Genomic DNA, 24,489 nt, shown 5'->3' with positions numbered 1-24,489 from the left:
TTTGATATAAGCGAGATTTTTTTAATAATGTTTTTGAACGTATGAAAGACCTTTTTTATATTTTCTGAAATAAGATTGTTTTAGATAGGTGCCGAAAAGATACTGAACGTGTACATTGCTCAGACGTTTGCTTAAGTTACTTAAAAGAATGACAGGGATAAATTTCATATGTGCAAATATTTACTCTGCAACCACTAATAAATAATTGTAACTACAGTTTGCAAGCCAGCACAAGGTGAACGTAACCTTCGGGTTCGAAAGGATGAGATAAATGCTCGTGAAGGAGCTGCAGTTTTCCCCATTAATCACGCGTATTGCAAAACATTTTTGAGTATTATAAATATTGTTTGAGGATGGTCTAAAGCCACCACTGGTCCAGGATGCGTCACTAAATATATATATACGCTTTCCGCTACATTTCTTTCTTGTGAATTTTACTGTGCAAAACATCACAAGATAACGAATTTTGCGATTTCGGACGGGAAATATAAATAAAAGTGCCGCTCTTTATCACAACTACTCATCACAGAATTTTCTTGCATTGATCGACGGAAACGGGTGACAATGCAAATCCGTCTATCATTGTTGTCACTGTTCATCCTAATGCCATTCGTTGTTATTTTTCTATGCTACACATTTTATACAGCCCCATATTTTAAAGGCACACATTTTGCTGACGTGCCCTTCCTCAGAAAGGCGTAGATCATTGTGCTTATCACCTTTTTGTATGCTTACGTAATGTTAATAGTCAGCAATCAGTAGCTGACTGCCGATGGAGCGCAGCTAACGCACAGGCTAGCAACATTGTAGCAGATGGCTCCTGCATCACTTCTAACTGTTGGCTGTGGAAGTCTCCGGCCACATGATAATTTAAGTGGCGTGCGCTCTAATACTACGTTAACATTTTATTTCTTCGCTCTTTCGTGATAAATGCTACTCTGTCTGGACTCTGAATGCATCTTAGCGGGCCTGTGAGGGGTTTTCTCCGTCCTAAGAAACCCACACGTACTCCGCTGCTGTAATAGCTGCTTCCAGCGTGTAGTGCATGTCTGACTTATTAAGAACTCTACAATCCGCCACCTCATATCGGAGGTCGGGAAATTTCCATCCGATACCGACGCAGAATCATCTGAGTCTCTTGTTCAGGCCTTCCACTCTGCTGCAAACCAGAGAACCGCGACTGTTTCTGGGAACGAGGCTGCAAAACGATAGCTCTGCTTCCACCACTCTGCTACATGGTCGGTCAGCTAAGTAGCCCAGATGCAAAATCGGCTAACGACAACATAAGCGAAACCGAGATAATCGCGAAAAACTCATCCCACCCAAACTTATAAAGGTAGAGACTTGATTTCTGTTTTAAAAATAAAGAAGTAATTAATTACTCAGTGTTAATGGCTGAAATCTGTGATTATGTTTCACACATTGAAATCTTAAGGGAAATATTGCCTTAGCGGCTTTTGCACCCGATTTCTTCAGTTAGCTGGTTTTTCAAAGGTATCGATCCAATTATGAAGCAAACATTCAGTTACAAAACTTGCCATTCGGTGACATGTTAGGAATGACGGAATTTAATTATTGCAAATATAAACAGAATTACGTTTTATTCCAAAGAGAAGTCTGATAATTCTGCAAAATTGGTATATAAAAATACAAAAGTGACATTTTACCGGGGACAATTGAATTATTTCACGTCAAAAAGAAAATAAAAATGATGAGCATTAGTTTAAAAAAAAAGCAGCACCGTACTTTCGACATTACAAGATATTGTAGAAAACAAAATAAGCTTTTGAATCTTGGTAAAGTATCGAAAAAATTTCAGAAGATGAAAAAACTAACGGAAAGTTGCATCTTAGTTAAATCAGTGATTACAAATTCTAGAAAATGAAACTGGCTGAAAGTGGCTTTTAAGTGACATCGACCTCAGCACTGTCCATAAACTCAGAATCGCTTCCAGCTTCTTGCTCATTATAAGGACTGCCAGCGGCAGGAGCAACTATTAGAGAATTTCAGTTTCTGGTTGCTCGTCCAGTCTTAGCCGAAGTGGAGCTCCAAAGGCTTTTTAACATCGCCAAGTTTGGCTTCTGAAAGTTCTACACCCGCTGTGACTGATGTTGGGCCGTTTTCTTTTCTGAAAGTTTTTTGCATGGCAGAATTACGCGCGTTTGAGTGCACTCCGCGCTGCTCCCTACGAAATCTGTTGCATTTAACATAAATTTTCTTTAGTTTCGTTACGTACTACGCTCTTGCTTTGTTGCCAGATGTCTACCAGTTTCAGTTTTGCAGGAATTGTCTTTTGAATCGGCCGGACTAGGCCACTGGTAGGGGAGAACACAGATTGACCACGAAATTACTGGTGTTATGTAATTTATGTCAACAGTTTTCATTGCATAACATTGCTTTAATAATGCTTTTCATGTTCTACCTTTCCGTTTTGGAAACATCTCTCTTCCATTGATCAGGACATCTCTTCCTTCTCCGGGAGGGACCGTCGTCCTAGGTCTCATTCTGGTCAGTTGCAAGTATTACGACAGATTTGACTTCTCGCACTGTTCCTAGTATCTCAATTACTCCCGCTTCGTTAGTTCCATCTTCTGCATTTAAACCATCTACAAAATCACCCATTTTCTTCAAAATATTCATGCAAATACGCCAACAAATAGAGGCCGATCAGCTGAATTCTGCATACCGGCGTACATTTCTACAATGCATCTGCATTCGGCAGTGAGGGCTTCATTCTTGCGTACGCGTTCGCTACAGCGCAGCCAACCTAACTGTGAATAAGAAAAATTTCCGTTCTAATCGTGACAAACAAAGGAAGCTGTGAATGTCCAGTTGGCGTGCTTTGCATCAGGAGATGGCATGGCGACCGCTATACCCGTTGAACTTTGCAGGTTTTGCAAATGTTAGACATCCAGCATGCTTTGCACCCAAAGACAACGTGCAGTTAGCGGCATTTGCAACCGAACATGGTTCTCTACAGCCGTTCTCAACGGTTTATAGCGGGTTGTGCACCCTGAAACCCGTTACATCGTGTAGGCGCTGAAGAAACTATACAGGCAACTCACAATCGACTAAAAATGCGTTTAGCGGCTTTTGTATCTGGGCTGCTCAACTATTCTTTTAAACTTGATCCATTGTTCCTCTATATGGTCCTGTCCTGTGCTTAAAGTTTCAAGTTCCTCATTGAGATATGACACTACTGGTTTTGTTTATCTAATTTGTTTAGCATATATATCTTTATACTTATTGCAGTTGCCCTCTGTACTTTGATAATCATTGTTGTCACAACTGCCTCATGATTGATACCAGTTTCGTGCTGACATCCTCAAAAAGGTCAGGTTTATCTGTTGGCATTAGATCTAATATATCTACATCATGAGTGTGGTTCTGAATTTTCTGTTTTAAGTAGTTTTCACAAAAGACATTTAGTAATCTTTCACAGGATATTTTGTCATATCTATCACTAACAAAACTGATTTCTCACGTGATTGTTGGATCATTACAGTTTTGGCTCTAACTGCAGTATGACTGACGAACTCACATACATGTGAACTAAGGTTTTCTCTAAAGCTTTTAGTTACTTCAGCAGCAAAAAGAAGTGAGGGAAATAGGCTGCAGATAATACACAAAGCAGATAATCTGTTTGCAGATATTGTAGAATTTACTGTATGCGGAAACCCCAGATATAGGGATATGAGCGCTGCCACTGAAGACAGAATACTAAAGCCCAAAAGTAAACATTTTTCTGTTGTTTCTTAACGGTGTATATTCAGCTTGTTTTTCTTCTTCTTCTTCTTCTAAAGAACTTACCACAGTGTTATTCATCTCGAAAATTTCTAACAATAACACAACTTATGGACGAGGAAGATGAGGAGGAAGAGAGGTTCGCTTTTCAAGAGGACTGGATTATATGAGATCAACTTAATGTCACATAGTACCAAAACACACACAGTGAAAAATATTTTCAGGTAAGTATCTGAGAAATGTGCTAAAGCTGTAGGGTAAGGTAGCCAGAATCAGCTATTGCATTGTAAACACTGCAAAGTGGGTACTCTCGTACTGCTTTTCTACTGTAGATGCACAAGGTAGGTGGCCTCAAAGTGTTAGGTTTCAGTTGAGGTGGTCGGTTGACATCAGAATGTTGTCCACTAGTGGGTCAAGAAATCATTACTAACAGCCGAGCCATGCATTTTAGGCCAATAGTACTGAGACAACAGGCAGCCAGCAGCTGACTGAGCTGGAATGGGGACACAGGACATCCGCAGCGGTATGTGTACCACAGTATTGCGACTCCACAGCTCAGGGCAATACATGCCTACTACACTTTTCTTACAGGAAGTACTGCTGGCTTTGACTCAAGGCAGTCAGATAGATGCAGTATTTCTTGACTTCTGATTCTTGAAAAGGAAGACTGCCCCAGTAGTGGTGTCTGCTCTTACAAATGGAGCTGTATACCATCAATTTGGCTGCACAAGTATAGGTGGATGGGCGGCTGCACTGCCCCAGTCAAAAAGTCCACTCTTCTGTACTTGCAGCCAGAAGTTGGCTGCTTGGTGGTGGAGCCCAAGTCTTGTGGTGGCAGCTCTCAAAAGCATTTCACCTTGTAACTGTGTGGACCCTCCTTGTGGTTGATATCTGCATTTGGTTAAAAATCTTAGGTATTTATACAGTTCGGTAGCCACTTGTGCCACGGAATTACTTCCACCCTCACACCAAAACAAGGTGGCAGCCAGAAGGCATGGCAACTGGCCTCCCGTCGCTGTGGTCAGCCAGCCTTTTTGCTGTGTGTCTCACAATCGCTGGTCCCTGGCCCACAATGTGAAAACAAGCTAGTGGTATAGCTGCATCCGATGTTTAAATGTGTTTTGGTCAGCTCTGCATCATCTCGCATGCACAACCTACTTGCAACAGCTGTGGCAGCACTGTTGTTTCACTATCACTGAAAATAGTAGTGGTGCTATACTGTGGGGGGCAGAAGCTGCAGTGCCTGCTAAATGTGTAACTTGATTCATTCCACATCCCTGAATACTCTCTTTTATGATGAGATTAGTACACTGATATGCCAATAGAGGAAAACTTAATGATTGTGAAAATGCTCTTGAATATTTTAATTAAATTTTTTGTAAGCTTTTTTCAGTGCAATCATAACAAATAAAAAAAAAACACCTGTATGCTTCTTAAATCTGTAAATATCCGTTTTTCACATTTATTAGCAATACACTAGTATATTATTGTTATTGTGTCCTGCCTGCAATATCTCTGTACAATTAATCATTACCTCTTGTTGACAATATTGCCTCATTCTGAAGAAAATGCAGCAGTCATATAATCTCACAACACTGTTAACTGGGCACAGAAAATTAATGTCTTACTACCTTCAGTTCAGGGTAGCCCCAAGCACTTCTTATACATGCGGAGACTGATCACACAGTAAACCACCCATTATGGGTCTATTGTACACTCAATACAGAGAAAGAGATGCCTTAGGAAGAGTATTACAGAAAAAGGAGGCAGCTGGCCCTTCACTGAACCACTCTTAATAAAGGTATACATGAAAGAATTTCAAAAATTTTGCATTTTAAGAACATTTGCCAAGATATGATATTTCTGTTACTAAAAGTTTAAAAAATAAAATTGATGTCCAACCTGATAACCTTATAGCCTTCCCTGAATTTCAGTATTTGTCCACATGAAAATGAATTTCAAAGCTATTTGAAGATATGCATGAAGAGTGCTTGTAATACCAGTCACTGGTCATTTCAACTCCATACCCTCCTTAAATCAATGCATATTTGCAACACGCGCCTCTACAACCAGAATAGGTAGTAAACCATTAAAATGCTGAATTTGTAACCTGACATTCAAGTCACAGTGATGTGTTGTCCCTTAGTTCACTTCATTTTTGGGAACACTTTTGGCCACATCTTGTTTACTCCTCCATGTCTAAAGATCTACTGCTTGAGCTTTCAATAATGTTAACTGTGCCATCTCTGAAGAGAAGACAGAGAAACTGTGGAGGCTCTTGGTCAGCCATCGATTACCACCAAGACTGCCTGTACAGTGGAACACTGAATGTACGGAATGTAACAGCTGCAGAAATATCTGGAATTATTTGCACAATTTCTGAACATACCTGCAGCTCTTAGTGATTAATATGTGAATGGTAGCTGTCTTCCTTACAGATGATGCATGTATATTGCATAATATTAAGTTGTTGCAGAACCGCTTAGTGTCGCTGAGGTTTTATGACTTATGTCATGAATGGGTAGCACTCATGAATTAAATTCACTTGAATATCACATTTGTTTGCTTCTGCCACCAGATGAATTTCTTAATGAGGCAATTGGAGATTTCTTAATGGGTTGAAATAGGCCATAGCTTGTTCACAGGCCAATGGACACACCAAGGATGCTTCTCAATATCACTAATAATCTCGTCGTTCCATCGCAGGAACATAATCTCTGTTAGCATAACTCCATGTCGTCTCCGCATAATTCAGTAAACATCATATCAAAGTACAACTTGGCCTATTAATAGACAGTTAACTCACGATTGTGGCACCTGAGGAAGTTACCAAAAGTGTGAGTAAACAGACATACATGTGGCAACACTTATCCACGAATGACACCGGAACCAACTATATTCTCACATATTTGACTGCCTATTTTCAGCAGGCCCTCTGATTTTATAGAAAATGTTTTGTCCAGTTTCACAATCTTTGCAAATGTAGTCAAAATGTTTGTCAGGTCTCCAAATGACAATGAAATTCCAAGTAACTATTCTGACCAGTGGTCTAAGAGCTCATATCTTTAGCACTTCTCTCTTTCATCAGCACTTTTAATTTCAGTTCCACAATACTCATATGAGGTGGTATCATTTACATTTTGTCTTTACTATTAACTTAATTTCTGCATGTACTGCACTCATAGCAGTACTACCTCATCCAAACAAACTAAATTAACAAGACAAAGTACTTAACAGAGCACAAATTCTAAAGGTACTTTTGATACAATAGAAATTTCTCTAGCATGCCTTCTAACTTCAGCATTCAATATCTTTTTCAAAACTTATGTGCAATATTTAAAGCCCTTTACACCACACCACTTGTGCTCATGTTGGAAACAGCATTTCTCTCCTACAGCATAATTTTGTTCATGGTCCATCAGCAAGGTCACATTCAGTACAATTAATCACAGAAAAACATATCTCCATGGACTGGATGTTTCATGTAAACCATAAAATACTGAGAAGCGATTTCCACATTAGACTCTTATATTGCAGGCTCATAAGAAGTTAAAATTACCCAATTTTGGTAACTGGCAACTGAAAGTCATCTGTTTAAAAGAAACAATCAGATTCATGTCATGTTGTTCAAATGTGCTGTCATGTCCACATGTCACATACTCTAGGAGTATTTGCTATTCCTGGTAGTTTTTTTTTTTTTTTTTTTTTTTTTTTTTTTTTTTTTTTTTTTTTTTTACAGAGAAAGTTATTAAAGTAACTAACTCAAACACTCCACTTTCTTCAGTTTACAGGCAGAAGTTCAGACTTTTGACCAGTAATCAATTTTTGCCAGGCAAACAAACGAAGCAGTAGTTCAGGTGTTATGTCAAAAGTAACACCCTTTAACATGTTGAATCCAAATCTATAGATGTTTCACCGCAACACCATGGCATCTCGTGTAATGGCTCTGCTGTCCCTACCAACAACCTCATGGCAGTCAACTTGTTCTACTGTGCTCTCGCCCCCACCCCCTCCCCACAACCTGGTACCAATACACTGTAGTAATGCTTCGTGCTAATGGATATCATTAGGCAAAGAAGGTTTGCTAGCTGATTGCTATTCTAGAATATTATACATAATGTAAAAATGAAAATATCCCATTGTTATAATTTACTGTATTTATCAATGTTACTATTCACAAAACTATTAATAAAGTTCAACAACAAATCCTCAAAAATCACAACTTCTATATAAACTTTAAAATGGCAAGCAATAAGTTATTAACACAACAGAAGATGGTCTTTATGTAAAGAGAATACAACTTTTACTGCTCTACGAACAACCTTATAAACTCCGATCAACAATGGTCCCAAATTTCTAATATGTAAATGTAGCTGCCTGTATTGTCTTCATGCGGACATACATATAACACATTTTACAACAGCTAGCATATTAGTTAACTTACACAGACATCTATTGTAGTTGTACTTTGACACAGACATACATACACATAAACTACTACATGAAATACAATGTGTCAGACTCAGTCCTCCTCAAGGAGACTAAAGGCATTTCTAATGTGCCAACTACTCTTTACACGTGTAGTTAACACTTATTATGATTAATTATGTGATATGCTGTTGTCCAGATATGTTCTTTCAAACTTAGTATCTAACAAACAGCCAGTCCACAAAGACAATAATACAAACTGTAAACATATTATACCTGGGGGTTATGATATACCACGAATAATCTTATATGCTTGTGGATAAAAGCTATTTAACCACTAATTGCTGAGAGAGCATTATTTAATGTAAAAGTGTCAAGCAGTGGCTGAGTGAGAAAAATTCAGAGCTTTGAAATTGTCAGAATCAATGACACAACACGAGAGAGAGAGAGAGAGAGAGAGAGAGAGAGAGAGAGAGAGAGAGAGAGAGAGAGAAGATGTATATTTTCAACAAGCCTTCCTTTTCCAGTTCTTTCTTATGTCTCCCAGATAATCTCTCTCTCTCTCTCTCTCTCTCTCTCTCTCTCTCTCTCTCTCTCTCTCTCTCTCTCTCTCTCTCTCTCTCTCTCTCTCCCCTCCCAAGTAGTAGTAGTAGTAGTAGTAGTAGTAGTAGTAGTAGTAGTAGTAATAATAATAATAATAATAATAATCTGTGTTCTGAAAAACAATTTATCATCAACTATGTTTACTAAGGTACATATTGAAATTATGACTGGTAAATGTTTAGAAAACATTTTCCATACATATTGATCAGAATTACTGTTCAATTTGGGTCCACTTTTAATGGATTTGAACAAACATGGTAAAGCAAATGTCATATCTTAAGAAAAATCTTTTGCTTTCGAGACAACAGAGCAATGAAGCACATGGTTAACAACTCTTCTTTATCATTTTAATCCTTCAGAGAACTCAAAAGAAGGAACAGTTGCTGTATATTTGAATTAAGTGTTAAAATTTTAACAAAAAGTGGTAGCTTTTTACTCTGAAGCAAGCATAAAATATCAGTTCATCTTTCTTGGCCACAGCTCAAACTTCCTTCTGCATCTCAAGTGGCAAAGAACAGTTATTTGAACAGGAAACTGCTCTGTTCATTACGTCAAATCATGTTCAGACAAGTAGATTTTAATTTTTACTACACAGCTATGTTCTGGTGCTTTAATCTCGTTGCTTTAGTGGGAACAGTTTCATGTTCTGAACATACTGCAGAAAGCTGATAAAGGGTATATTAAGGTATAATACGAACACATACACAAGAAAATAAGGAGTACATGAATTGCCAAATATTGATACCTGCTCTTCTGACTAATATTACTTGCATAGTCAACTTTCATCTAAAACCAGCAAAATTTCATAAAAAAACCAGAACACTGGATATCTAACTGTACACGGAAGAACACATAAAATAAGTGTAGGGCAACCACTCACCTATAGTGGATCGATGCATGAAGTAACACACAACACAAAACAACATTCACACTAGCTTTCAGGCACTAGCTCTTTTTCCAGCTGTAGTATACACATGCCCAAACACAAAAACATAGGCACCCAAAATGCACTCTTGTAGCCACAGCAAGGCTCAGCCATGAAAGTGTGCATTTGGGTTTGTGTGGATTTTGTTGTGTATGTGTGCAGTATTGCTGCAAAAAGAGCTAGTACTTGAAAGCTAGTGTAAATGACATTTTCCATTGTGTGTTACTGTGCTCCATGAATTAATACACTATAGGAAATTTCCATTATTTTTTACAATCAATGATTAACTAAAAGTGCCATTCAAGGACAGCATAATCAAATTGATCTGCCTGCCAAAAATGGTAACTGAAAATATATTTCTGATAACTGTACACTTTTACACAATACAGTGACCAAAGAAGTGATTTGAGATTCAGTTATTAAATGATATATGAACTTCTGCATGAGCAATTATTAACAGAAAAAAGGTAGAAGTTCTCATTAGGAGAATAGAACAACAAATGTTACATGTTACAAATATATGAAGGAGCAAAAACTACTCCTGAATAGTACACAAATATTTCTAAAATAGGTTATAAAACCTGATTAGTTTATGAATATTTAATTTAAACAAGGTTTTACCATTAATGTAAAGTATTTGTTCCTTTCTGTGTGGAATGTCCAGCATTCACTACAACAGTTTCCCACAACAACTACTGCTAATAAACATTCAATTTATGCTGAACACTACCAAAGTATTACTGAATATTTCACAGTTAAGTGGAAATATTTTCAAGAAGTTCAGTTCTAATAAGACATGGTATTTTCCAGTTAAGTATAAAACGCTTGTGATAACTAAAAGGCTTGTGAATATTATCTTTACACTGACTAGTGGACGTGTTGTTTAAAACCATTTTTGATGTTAAGGGCAGTCAGCAAACAATGTATCAAGCCTGCTGCTACAGTTTTTACCAATGCTTGTCTACTAACATGGAAAATCTTCAAAAAGTTGCCAGAGAAAACTTTATGAACATTTTTGGTGGGCTGATTGGTCCAGAAACAACTAGCAATAAAATATCAGTTTACAAAGTTCAACAATTAGTCACATTATATCCAACATAAATACAACAGCTGAACTAGCATACAAAAATATACAATTATTCTAGTGTAACCAGTACTATCTTAGCAATCGCTATGACACCAGGTACACAAAAAATCTGGTATCTAAATACATTGCAACAATTATATGTATAATTCAGTACAAAACATGAGTGAAATGCGTTAAACATTAATAGAAACTGGTTAAATAAGGCATTTGATATAACAGTACACTTCAGAGGTTGTGAAGTCTTTTAAACTTTCAGTAATTTTAATATGCAGGGGACGTTACTGTGCTTGTGGTCTTCTGAACAGTTCGTTGACCTTGAGCTATGCTACCAGATCGTACTGCCACAAACTTCAGATATGCATCAACTCCATATGCAACCATCGCAGCAAACCCAAAAAACTGTAAATTTCAAGAGGATATATTACTGAAAATTATATTGAGACATTTTAATACCCTCTAAGAATTAAAATATGCTGCAAATTTAAAGGCTGGTGCAAAACATATTTATTAATGTATTTATTTTATGTTTACAGCCATATTATTTATCTCTATTTTTCAAATTACAAGCTCAAACTGTAATGACAAATATTGACAGCTTTGAGGAACTACAGAGCTCTATCACCAGCCCCTCTGATCACAGGGTCCATTATTGGCAATAATGGTGAAGTAAAGGAAAGATATGATTTTCCACTAAGCTTAAGATCTTTATACAGAGATAAATTAATGCAATAGGTCAATAAAATAGCTGGTAGACACAGAATGCAAATATTTAAGGTGTTATTCTGGTGAAAATGATATGTTAGGTTTCAAACAATGGAACATCCAAGTTGGAATACCAACAATTTAAGGAAAAGCTAGAGTGCTACTTACCACAAAGATGACATCAAGTTACACTAAGTAGCAATCTATCTTTTAATTACAATGTTGATACATCAGTTTTCAGTGGTGAGGTTAATGTGTGGGAACACTGTGCTGGTGGCTCCTGTTGGACATTTTTTGCAGCGAAGGGCACTTTTTCACTAAACAGATTATATAGTGAACATTAGTACTTATGGTGTAGCGAGGGTCATTTGCATGTTACTGAACAATAATGGAATGGCTGCTTTTGGGTAACCCTTTGCAGCACGTACTGGCCATAAAGATATGAGAGTCCAGTTAAATTCTGCAATATTGCACACATCAGTTACCTATGTATCATTTACTCTTACAGTTACCAGCTCCTAATCTATGGTTCGTCCTCCACTATATTTCAATTGTCTGTTCTATTGCTTGAAATATGTCTCTTTCCCTTATAATATTTTTTTCCAAGTTTGGATTACTTCCTTTTTTTTAACATATACCTTGTAATGAGTTAAATCATGAACATAGGAGCAGTTTCACTGACAAATAGTTCCCTTTACTGCTTTGTTCCCAGGAAATGGAATTTAGTTTCTCTGACAGATTGATCCATAATTATTCAGAGAGTGATGCCTTTTTCACTTTCACTCAATTCCAGTGTTCAAACAATGACATTTTCCCAACATCTGGGAGATGTTCTTTCTACCATATACAACTGAAAATTTTAAGGCTGTTTTCCTCTTTTTGTTTGTATGTTTTAGCACCAGATTGTTTATCCTGTCTGGTTCTGCACCTATTTCTCAAAATGGGGATAGCAAGGCTGCAAGATCCCCTCGTGGACTAAATCCCCATAAGCATTTCTTAGTCTAGCCAGAAGTCTGCAGAAAGTGGTACAGGCAATGTATAGTAAAACTGGTCATTCCTGCCTACTCAAGACTGCAAAATTACAGTTAACCTTTGCTACAACCTCATGTGCTGTTAGCATATCTACCTTAAATAATATTCTGGGATGCCATTAGAGTTAATTTTTTAACAAACACCACAAAATAGTTCACAATTACTAAGTTTAATACAATTAATCTCAAAGATTGCAAAAAATGAGTATCATGTTTGACACAAAAGATCTGAATACATCCTAAAGCTGACTGAAGGGCTCAGCATGCAATAGAAATCTCTAGCACATGCCATGTCAATGGAATGATCTGTAGGTTGCCAGAAAAATACTGTCATTTATTTCTTGATGAAACTAGACAGCTATGTAGTGGAATTATGGTAAAAAAGTGTTGACAACACTAATGCTGGCCCTATCATTTATTAGGTCAAAAGTGGACTAACAATATAGAGGGGAAAACATTCCACATGGGAAAAATATATCTAAAAACAAAGACGATGTGACTTACCAAATGAAAATGCTGGCAGGTCGATAGACACACAAACATACACACAAAATTCAAGCTTTCGCAACCAATGGTTGCTTCGTCAGGAAAGAGGGAAAGAAGAAAGGATGTGGGTTTTAAGGGAGAGGGTAAGGAGTCATTCCAATCTCGGGAGCGGCAAGACTTACCTTAGGGGGGAAAAAAGGACAGGTACACACTGCACAGGGTGATCCTCATTACCAACAAACACTGTCTGTGTCCATTCATGTGAATGGACAGTTTGTTGCTGGTCATTTCCACATAAAAGGCTTCACAGTGTAGGCAGGTCAGTTGGTAAATCACATGGGTGCTTTCACACGTAGCTCTGCCTTTGATCATGTACACCTTCAGGGTTACAGGACTGGAGTAAGTGGTGGTGGTGGTGGTGGTGGTGGTGGTGGGAGGGTGCACGGGATAGGTTTTACACCAGGGCGATTACAAGGGTAGGAGCCAGAGAGTAGGGAAGGTGGTTTGAGGATTTCTTAGGGATGAACCAAGAGGTTACGAAGGTTAGATGGACGGCGGAAAGACACTCTTGGTGAAGTGGGTAGGATTTCATGAAGGATGGCTCTCATTTCAGGGCAGGATTTGAGGAAGTCATATCCCTGCTGGAGAGCCACATTCAGAGTCTGATCCAGTCCTGGGAAGTATCCTGTCACAAGCGGGGCACTTTTGGGATTTTTCTGTGAGAGGTTCTGGGTTTGAGGGGATGAGGAAGTGGCTCTGGTTATTGCTTTTGTACCAGGTTGGGAGGGTAGTTATGGGATGTGAAAGCTGTTTTCAGGTTGTTGGTGTAATGAGTCAGGGATTCGGGACTGGAGCAGATTCGTTTGCCACGAAGGCCTAGGCTGTAGGGAAGGGACCATTTGATATGGAATGGGTGGCAGCTGTCATAATGGAGGTACTGTTGCTTGTTGGTGGGTTTGATGTGGACGGGCGTATGATGCTGGCCATTGGACAGAAGGTCAACGTCAAGGAAAGTGGCATTGGATTTGGAGTAGGACCAGGTGAATCTGATGGAACCAAAGGAGTTGAGGTTGGAGAGGAAATTCTGGAGTTGTTCTTCACAGTGAGTCCAGATCATGAAGATGTCATCAATAAATCTGTACCAAACTTTGGGTTGGCAGGCCTGGGTAACCAAGAAGGCTTCCTCTAAGCAACCCATGAATAGGTTGGCATACGAGGGGGCCATCCTGGTACCCATGGCTGTTCCCTTTAATTGTTGGTATGTATGGCCTTGAAAAGTGAAGAAGTTGTGGGTCAGGATAAAGCTGGCTAAGGTAATGAGGAAAGAGGTTTTAGGTAGTTGACAGGATGAATTCTGAGGTATCAAAGGATCATCATCTTAATACTGGAGTGTGTGTGTGTGTGTGTGTGTGTGTGTGTGTGTGTGTGTGTGTGTGTGTGTGTGTGTGTGTAGGCTTCCCAATATAGAGTAACATGTAGAGTGGCACAAAACCAGTCTTCGGCCTGAATACCCAGCAACCACAACTCATTTCTGCTGTTCCACATTACTTTTCTTTCTGTGACTTCTTCTCAATCAATAGTGCATGCTCATTAGACTGTTGTTTCCTTTCAACAGGTTCTGCAATTTTACCTCACTTTCACTGAGGATAACAATGGCATCAGCAAATCTTATCATTGCTATTCTTTCACCCTGAATTTTAAATGCACTCCTGTACAGTTCTTTTATTTCTGCCACTGCTACTTCAATGTAGAGTGTGAATGAAGGGAGCGAAAGACTACTGTGTCTCACATTTTCTAATCCTAGCACTTCATTCTTGGTCTTCCATTCTTACTGTTCCCTCATTTCAATATCACCCATCTTTCCCTACAGCTTACACCTGCTTTTCTGAGAGTTTCTAAACTTTTGTTCTTTACATTGTTGAATCCTTTTTTATGTTGATAAATCCTATGAATGTGCCTTGACTTTTTTGTAAGTCTAGTTTCCATTATGGAATGCAACATCAGAACTGCCTCTCTGGTGACATTACTTTTCCCAAAGCCAAACTGGTCAACAACTAATAGATTCTCAGTTTTCTTTTTAATTTGTCTGTATATTCAACAGCAACTTGAACGTGTAAGCAGTTACACTGGATATGTGATAGTGTTTGCCCTTATCTGCCTTTGCTACCTTGGGATTGTGTGGACAATATTTTTCCAAAAAACTGACAGCATACCTCAGCAATTCTTCCTCCTCCTCCTCCTAATGGTCTTCAGGGTACTCTTTCTGCCTACTGACTATCCTCTGTGTTGGAAAGTGGAGTTTTCTTTACACTCTCTTTTGCTTTTAATTTCACCAGAGATTGTTTTGAGTTTTCTGTATGCCAAATAAGTCCTTCCGACAACCATTTCCTTTATATTTCTTTACATTTTCTCTGCTATCACTTTACTCTGGCTTCCCTGCACTACCACTCCATTTCATTCCTAACTGCATCATGCCTATCTGATCCTCTACAGTTTTGTACTTCTTTCCTCTATCAACTGAATATTTCTCCTATTACCCAAGATTTCTTCACAGTTATACTCCTTGTACCAATGGTTGCCACTCCAGTTTTGGCATTTTTCTTGAGCTGTCCATTCCCTTAAACTGAATTGCCTGCTATGGTATTCGTTATCACAGTATTAATAGCCTTAGAAAACTTCAATCTCATCTTATTATTCCTCAGTACTTCAGTATCCCAGTTCTTCACACTGATTCTTTGGGCAATTCTATTTAACTTTAGTCTACTCTTCATCATTTCTAAATTGTCATCTGTGTCTGTATCTGATACTCGGCACACGTCACAATCCAATATCTGATTTTAAAATCTTCTGACGTCAGTTTAATACAGCTGAATCTTCCCTTGTCTCTGAACCCGTTCCAGGTACATGTCTTCCTCATGCAATTTTTGAATGCTGCATTCACTATTGGTAGTTGAAATTTATTGCAAAATTCTATTATACTTTCTTCTCACTCAGTCCTGCTATAGAGCCCATAATCTCCCACTACTGTCATCTATTCCTTTACCTAATATAATGCTCAAATTAGACATGATTATTATATTTTTAGCTCCCTTTAAATACTGAATTACACATTCAGTAATCTCGCATTCACAATCTCTTCATCTTGTGGTCGTGACATGTTTACTGTTGTCATTGTAGACGATTTTGACGAGAGCGATCCTATAGTGTAATTGTTCACAATAAGCCACTCTCTGCCCTACTTTCCCTATCATAATATAGTCTATGATGCTTCACTAGACCACGGAGCCAACGAAGTTTATATTGTGGGCAATACTGACCTACTCCTGATCCACTGTCTCTCCACCCGTAGTGTAGCCAATAGTTGTAATAGTGAATTTAGTACCTGCACAGGTATAACACTGCTAAACAACACTGTCAGCACAAGGTACAGAACAGGTCAACAGGGGCTCAACAACAAGCTGGGAAACAGAACCCTGCAAGAGGAAATGAAAACTCGCTGTTCGAGTCAAATCTACAGGGAAGCAGAAATTCCAAAACAATGCACGCAAGTGCACAGGAGTCAACAACACATAGCAGGCACAGTAAGCTGACGACTGAGCACACAAAAACAGCACACTGTAAGAGGTGATGTTCACCGTGGTTGAACTCAGCATTAGAACTGGCCCACCTGGCTCACTGCCATGGGTAGGTAAACATTTCTGTCACTGGGTCTGCCCATACCACACACTGCATGCACCCTCCATGGCAGTTGTACGTACTCTTCAAAAGCAATACCACGCCAGCCCACCTGCATCTGTTGCAATGCCCAATGGCAGAGATACTTAAGTTAACATCATGATTACTCTGCCTCTGATGAGACTCTTGACATCTCAGAACCACCTGCTTGGAACACTTGAACCAGTTTCCTTGCATATTATCTACCCACATGTCATGCACTGTTACCAGAGGCTCTTCATGGACACCACCCAGCCACAACACGGGCCACCTTGTAGAATGGAGAGTCCCAGCACCCCAAAAAGAGATACATACTCTATGACGTAAACATAGAGCTCTCAACAAACACATCAAAGAGGAATATGGCAATGCACAATGGATTGGCTACTGCCAGAGTTCAATATATAGTCTGTAATTCACCAAGGAGGGAGGAGGAATGGGTTGCTGGATAAAAACAACATACCTTTTTGCTAATGTGGCTGTCAATCTGGTTGAAGGTTGTGACTAAACTTGACATAGCTGTTTGCAGCCAACAGTTCTATTTATTTTGAGTTTTGTATATTCCTGACAAGCAACTTAGCAGTCTGTTATGATGCCAATCTCTCAGTCTTAACACATGAAAGTTACTTTTTGGGAAACAATTGGTGAAACAGTTGGAGAAAAAATTTATCTATATTCATTTACATCTAAATAATTCAAGACTGAATATTATACTTACCGCTGCTGCACCATACGCTTCATCATGCCTCCCATAGTCAGCAGCCAGAGAAGCAGCAATTAAGTAAAAGAAGGTCCACACAGCACAGAAGACAAATTCCTGTGCAGAAAACACCACATGTAAAAGCTTTCACATGGGAAAACTTAATTCTTATCACAATCTTAGTTTAATCCTCTACTGGATAATCCACTGCCATAACGTAAGAAAACAACACATTGATTTAGTTTCTTTATAAAAAAACGAGTTTCTACAACAGATATAAATCACAGTTCTCTTTTCAGTTTAATTCTCATTAAATGCATAATTATAATGATTGGTAAACTGTTGATAATTATTTTTCTATGCGTTTCAAAAGGAACAGTAAACATCAGTCATTTCTGTGCACAATGGCAACAACAAGTAAAGTCTTACTTGAAATATAGACAAACTTTTTGATGCTGATAAAACTGCAAGACAACCCAAAACACGTTTGTCTAATGACAACTTTTTGTTGCTCACAAACTGTTGTTTTAAGGCGATTTTAGCAAGGTTCACTAGATTATTATATAATAAATTCCTAAACAAATGGTGCAACGTTTTAGTGAATTTCATTTCTACAATGTATTCACTGGCATCTCATTTTTGCAGTGTTTCCATTGACATTCTGTTCTTGTAATTTTTTCAGTGACCTTTAGGGAAAAAAGCTCTGTTTGTTTGTTTTGCAACTTCGCCTGAGTACTCAGAAGATATACATTTACATAAATGATTTAATCTGGGGATAACATTATGATGCTTGAATGCAGATTTTTGTTTCACGTAATGTGCTTCTTCCCCAAATTCAGTTGCTGTAAAAAGATGGGCACAGCTTACACATAAGGACCTCCTCAGTAATTGCAGTTAACTGTTCTTGGGTGAATTTCAGAAACTTTCATAATAAGCCATATGTCTTAACAGAATAAAATTGTAGGATCAATGCCAATTTCCTTATTTGCTGAGAATATTGTGATATGATTCTTTAAGTTTTCCCGGCGTATTGAATGTTCGATGAGATTTCGGAATTGCAGCCGGATTGTGTTGACTTCTTGCCATGATATTTCGGCTGGCACTCTTCCAGCCATCTTGAGGTGAGCGTCCGTCACTGGAGACTTCAAGTTATCAGAGTCAACTTATAGCAAAAAATTGGCACGAAAACACTTGCGCATCGGCCTCCGCCACAGGAGCGTCCTCTATCAAAATCCATGCCCTCTGGAGCTACTGTTCTATCTTTGGCACACAGGTGCATGTACTTGGTGAAAACTACATGGCTGCCCTATGTCTGAATGCGCGCCCGCGTCACTAAACATGTCATTATGAATAAATTGTCTTCTCTCAGAGGAAATTAGAGAGATCAAAATATTTGTTGTTAAATAAAAAAATACGTTGAGGAAAGGACTCAACCTACTTTTTATTTAACAACGAATATTTTGAGCAGACTGACTGTGTTGCCATGGGCAGCCCTGTCTCGCCTTTGGTAGCAAACTTTTTTATGGAAGACTTTGAGGAAGGGGCACTAGATTCGGCAGAACTGAAACCGAAAGTTTTCTGGCGATATGTAGATGACACTTTTGTAGTGTGGCCCCATTGTGGAGAAGAACTGTCAAGGTTCTTGCAACATCTGAATGCAATCCACAAGAACATCCAGTTGACGATGGAAATAGAGAAGGATGGTTGCTTGCCATTTTTGGACGTCTTTGTTACTAAGAGAGTGGATGGGTCATTCGGGCATTCTGTCTACCGTAAGCCAACACATACGGACCTTTACTTGCTAGCGTGGAGTTATCATCCTGCACAAACTACCGACATCCTTAGAACTTTGGTGCACCAGGCTCATGCTTCTGATGGAGACAGCCTTACAAAGGAGCTGGAATTTTTATAGTCTGGTGTTGAGGTAATGGGTTACTCTTCACATCAGATTAGAACAGTGTAAAGAAGGAAGAAACGTGACTACCTACAAAATCAAGAAGATAAGGAACTATTCAAGTCCAGGGCGTTCCTTCCAGACGTCGGCAACCTTTCACCTAAAATAGGCAGGATTCTAAGGAAACAAAGTTAAAATAATCTTCCAGCGAAGATTAGTGCCCTTATCGGTTCAGTAAAGGACGATCTGGGTCTGCGGAAGGCCGCCGGGATCTATAAATTCCCTGCCAGTGTGGCAAAGCTTACATCAGTCAGACAACATGCACAGTACATGAAAAGTGTGTTTAACACGAATGCCACACTCGCCTTTCACAGCCCAGTAAGTCGGCAGTAGCTGAGCACTGTATTACTACAGGACACGCTATGCATTTTTCTGCCACGAAAATCTTGGCCCCAGTGAAAACTTTCCGGAATTCAGTAATTGAATTTGTGGAGATACACATAACGCAAAAGCTTATAAATCGTGATGGTGGTTTTCAACTGGACAAGGCTTGAGACCCGGTGATCTCTCTCATTTCCTCTGAGAGAAGACAATTTATTTATAATGACACGTTTGGTGACATCTGATGTCAGTTTTTAGCGATGCGTGCGCACATTCCGACAGGGCGGACATGTAGTTTTCACCAAGCACACGCGCCTGTGTGCCACAGATAGAACAGTAGCTCCAGAGGGCGCGGATTTCCACAGAGGACATTCCTGTGATGGAGGCCAATGTGCACGCATTTTCGCACCAATTTTTTGCCGTAAGTTGACTTCGGGAACCTGCAGTCTCCAGTGGCGGACACTCACCTGAAGATTGCTGGACGATTGCCAGCCGAAATATCGTCATGGCAAGAAGTCAACATGATCTGGCTGCAATCCCGAAATCTCATCTAACAATATTGTGATACATTACCACTATCTTGAAGTTCCAAAAGAACCAACATTTCCATTATGTTTTCCCTATAACATATCAGACACTGAATGAACATCTAACTGCACTATTATTAGTCTACATCGCACACCAAAATGCTTCATATGTTCCTTCATTAGCACATTCTCTGCTTGTACTGTCATATTGTGCATTCAGGTTTTTTGGACTTTGAAGACCATAGCTGTGGTGGTTATAAACATGTGTGCTAAGCACCAAAAGAATGAAATTATACTGTAAGATAAAGATGATGATGATAATGATGATAATTCTACGGCATAAAAAAAAATTATCAGGATCAGTTGGTGTCTCCAGACTTAACCACACTGGGGAACTGACGAGCCCAATTTTAAACACGTTAGGCTCCTTAATGTCCTGACCATTGTGGAAACAGCAATAGGATTAACACTGGCTGCCCCAAGGAGTGCTGTTAACTCGTTTGTTAGTCAATCTATAAAATTTGAACTTTTTGATTTAACTAATAAAAGAAGAAACACATTTGTCTAGTCTAGTCCTCATGCAAAGGGCAGAAGAAAGTGGCTAACCAGAATTTTAATTTTGTTATCTAAGATAGGTAAGAAAAAAGAGCTGTTTCTTCTTTGGCATTTGAAAACATTTCAATGTACAACCCAAACATTAGAACTGTTTCATGTATTTGACTATGCGATGTACTGGTCTAGTTTTGGCAGCATTTCAAAAACATGTTCACTGTTTCTGAAAATGGTCTCCATACAGCACTGAAAACTATTCTGTACTCATTTTTTTAAGTACATGTATTTCTTCATACAGTTGTTCCAGAAGAATTATGTAGCTTTTACTGACTAATGTTTTGAACATATACCTCACAGTTATAAAGTGAGATTAAATCAGTTTGAATCTTTTTTTTAAATGACCAATAAAGCTGAGAAATTCATTTTTGTATTTCCTTTCAGTCAAGGCTAGCCTGAGATTCAACACCCCCCCCCCCCAAAAAAAAAAAAAAAAACAAAAAAAAATGATATCTGCCCCAAATACCACACTGCAAAAGCATGCAGTTTGCAGGAAAATTTCACTAGGTGAAATGAGAGATGGAAGTTTTCATTTACATATTTAAATGCTTATGATAACAAAAAGCTAAACTGTTTGCAAGTAATCTTCTACAAACTAAATTATTTACTATTTCAACAAGATAGCCATTACTTCACAATTTCTTCAACAGTAAAATTACTTATTTTAGTTTTAGCTTCCACTTATCTGCATTTGATAACCAAATGGTCTCACACATGTCAATTGCTTCCCTTCCCATACACATGATTTATTACTGAAGACATTATCTATTAAACTGGTGAATGGGCTACAAAGGAGAGGATCAGTACCAAGTTTTGAAAGTACCAAGGTTATTAGAAATGGAGTACTTACTTGGAGCCAATAAGGATCAAGGAAGGAATCCCCATTACTTTGCCCATGAACACTTCCCAGCTTTCATCTGATGTGATTAGGGAAACGATGGATATTAATCAGGAAGGCTGGTCTGGGATTAAACCGTAAACCTTCGATAATTTCAGCATCTTACCACATCAACTCTCTTGTAAAGTCATTAATCAATAGTTCTGAAAGAGCATCAGCCACAGTTAGTATCTTAATATTAGTTTTCATTAAAAAACGTAGTCTAATTAGCCAAAATTCAATTTAAACATATAAACATGGTAACATTAGTATATGAATGACTTGCTAATTTGTGTACAGTAGTGATTTGTCACTCCACATAGCAGCATCAGCTTTCTGATGAAAGAATCATTAGTCATTTAGAACAATTTTAAGTATTAAAGTCATCTAAAGATTTTTTTTGTCATGGGCCAAAGTGGTCTGGATTCACACAAAGGCCAAGAGGCAGACTACAAAGACAGACTGACATTTTCAACATGAGTGCAAAAAGATGTTTCTATTCAACAATCAATTAACTTGATGGGGAAATCTTTAAATGAAGCTACCATGTCTATGTTCGCAAGCAGTTTTAACACTGCTCCTCAACTTATGTCACCATCACTAAAGAAATTTATCAGTACCATCGAAGAGATTGTGCACCATCTTGCAACAGACACAACAGAGGAAATTTGTCGGGAGTCTTGCTGTATTTTGACGAGAGCCACACCACTGAAGAGCAACATTTCACCTATGGAAAAGACAACCCTCCAAAACTCAAGAGCAGATGTAGATACGGCAGTAGCCGAGCTGGAGCAAGGTAACTGTATTGAGCTGACGTCACAGGAGGCATATCAAGATCAATGTTTTATTGTGAGAATCAGCCTATCACAAGATCGATAATGATCCTACCGTGTGATGCGAAAAGCAGAACTTTCATCTAACAGTTTCCTGCCAAAGGAGGTCAGTAAGAGCCTGAAACCAAATAATTCAGTTCCACCTAGACTGCATGGACTGCCTAAGATCTACAAAGATGTGCCTTTACGTGTCACACTGAACGACACAGGAGCGTCCAGCTATGATTTGGCCGAGTATTTGGCACCTTTACTTAAACCTATTGTAGGTAAGTGTCCACATTCATTTTATCAGCACATTTCAATTGCTTAAGCTGGAAAGCAACAACTTTATCAGTTTCAATGTCTCTTCTTTTTAAAAATGTGGACTCACTACATCTCGCTGTTAACAGGTTTGTAACTCATTACAGCAGTGGTCGAGCACACTCTCCTCAAGACACTTTATTTAATGAACAAGTTTTTTTAACGATCTGATGGTGTCAGCATGGGGAGCCCTTTGACTCCCCTTGTGGCCAATCTTTTTATGGAAGATTTTGAGGAGCAAGCACTTACCTCAACTACGTTTTTTAAAACCAACAGTATTTTGGCAATATACTGACACTTTTATAGTTTGTCCTCATGGTTTGGACAGTCTCCTAGAGTTCCTTCAAAATCTCAACTCCATACATGAAAACGTAATATTTACTATGGAGATGGAGAAAGATGGTTGCTTACTGCTTTTAGGCATCTTAATTGTGACAATGGCAAAAGCACACTTTGGGCATTCGGTATTTCGAAAACCAATTCATACAGACCTTTACTTACAAGCTACTAATCTCCACCATCTGGCAAATGAAAGGCATTCTTAAAACCTTAATTCACTGAGCCCATACTATCTCAGATACTAATAATCTCCAAATCTATCTCTAACATCCACAAAGTGTATTTCTGAAGAATAGATATTCATCTCGACACGTACTGAGCACTACAGGCATACAAAGAACAGAGCAAGAATGAGGATGAGCTCTTCAAAGCAACTGCTTATCTACCATATGTAGGAAATGCTTCAGCAAGAATAGGCAAAATATTAAGAAGAATAATCTTTCATCATCCTTCCAAAATATCAGCACTTTTGAGATATGTCAAAGATGACAGAGTTGCACACGGCAGGTGCTCACAGGATTCCATGCAAAAGTGGCAATTCTTATTTTGGGGCAAATGACACACATTGCAGAAGTGCACTGTAGGACATCAGTGACATATTCGCCTCCTCCAAGTCAGTAAGTCTGCAATGGCCAAACATTTTATAGCTACTGGGCATCTGATGAAACACAAAAACAAAAATTTTGACCCATAAGACAAACTTTTCAAGCTTCATCATCAGTGAATCAGTTCAAATAGACAATTGTCAGAGTTGCTTAAACTTCATGCTCTGCATAGCTGGCATTGTTCAAAGTTTTACTGTGGGAAGACAATCTATTTGATACTGGTGAGATGAGCTTTCACCATGGTGGGCACAAAGAGTTACAGCAGAAAAGCATTCGCTCATGCACAACAGCAGCTGCATACACCACATGTGCACGAGCAGACTCTTAAATGCACGAGATCAGTGCATTTTCATCAGTATTCACCTCAAGGTGGCCAGAAAAGACTACACTGAAATATCATGCCAAGAAGATGCAGACATCCATCAATTCCCCCAAAATTTTATGGAACAACACGCTATGGTAAATTGCATGTAGTGCATTAAACAACACTCTAGTCTGAAACTTCCTGGCAGATTAAAACTGTGTGCCAGACCGAGACTCGAACTCGGGACCTTTGCCTTTCGCAGGCAAGTACTCTACCAACAGAGCTACCGGAGCACGACTCACGCCCGGTACTCAGAGCTTTACTTCTGCCAGTATCCGTCTCCTACCTTCCAAACTTTACAGAAGCTCTTCTGCGAACCATGCAGAACTAGCACTCCTGA

General features: G+C 38.7%; 1 protein-coding gene across 1 annotated transcript in view; it reads right to left on the bottom strand.

Moving 5' to 3' along the window:
• Nucleotides 1-7,883: 7,883 nt before the first annotated feature.
• Nucleotides 7,884-24,489, bottom strand: part of LOC126336999 (CKLF-like MARVEL transmembrane domain-containing protein 8) — a 44,062-nt gene continuing 27,456 nt past the window's right edge. Inside the window, exons 4-5 of the mRNA XM_050001240.1 lie at nucleotides 17,439-17,537; nucleotides 7,884-11,186 (exon numbers count right to left, since the gene is read on the bottom strand). Coding sequence (XP_049857197.1) covers nucleotides 11,049-11,186; nucleotides 17,439-17,537 — 237 coding nt within the window. The 3' untranslated portion in view covers nucleotides 7,884-11,048. The remainder of the gene's footprint in view (nucleotides 11,187-17,438; nucleotides 17,538-24,489) is intronic.

Source organism: Schistocerca gregaria, chromosome 2 (genome assembly GCF_023897955.1).
Source record: "Schistocerca gregaria isolate iqSchGreg1 chromosome 2, iqSchGreg1.2, whole genome shotgun sequence".
Classification (NCBI taxonomy): domain Eukaryota; kingdom Metazoa; phylum Arthropoda; class Insecta; order Orthoptera; family Acrididae; genus Schistocerca; species Schistocerca gregaria.
The sequence above is the reverse complement of the archived record's forward strand: the minus strand, read 5'-3'. Positions and strand labels throughout refer to the sequence as shown.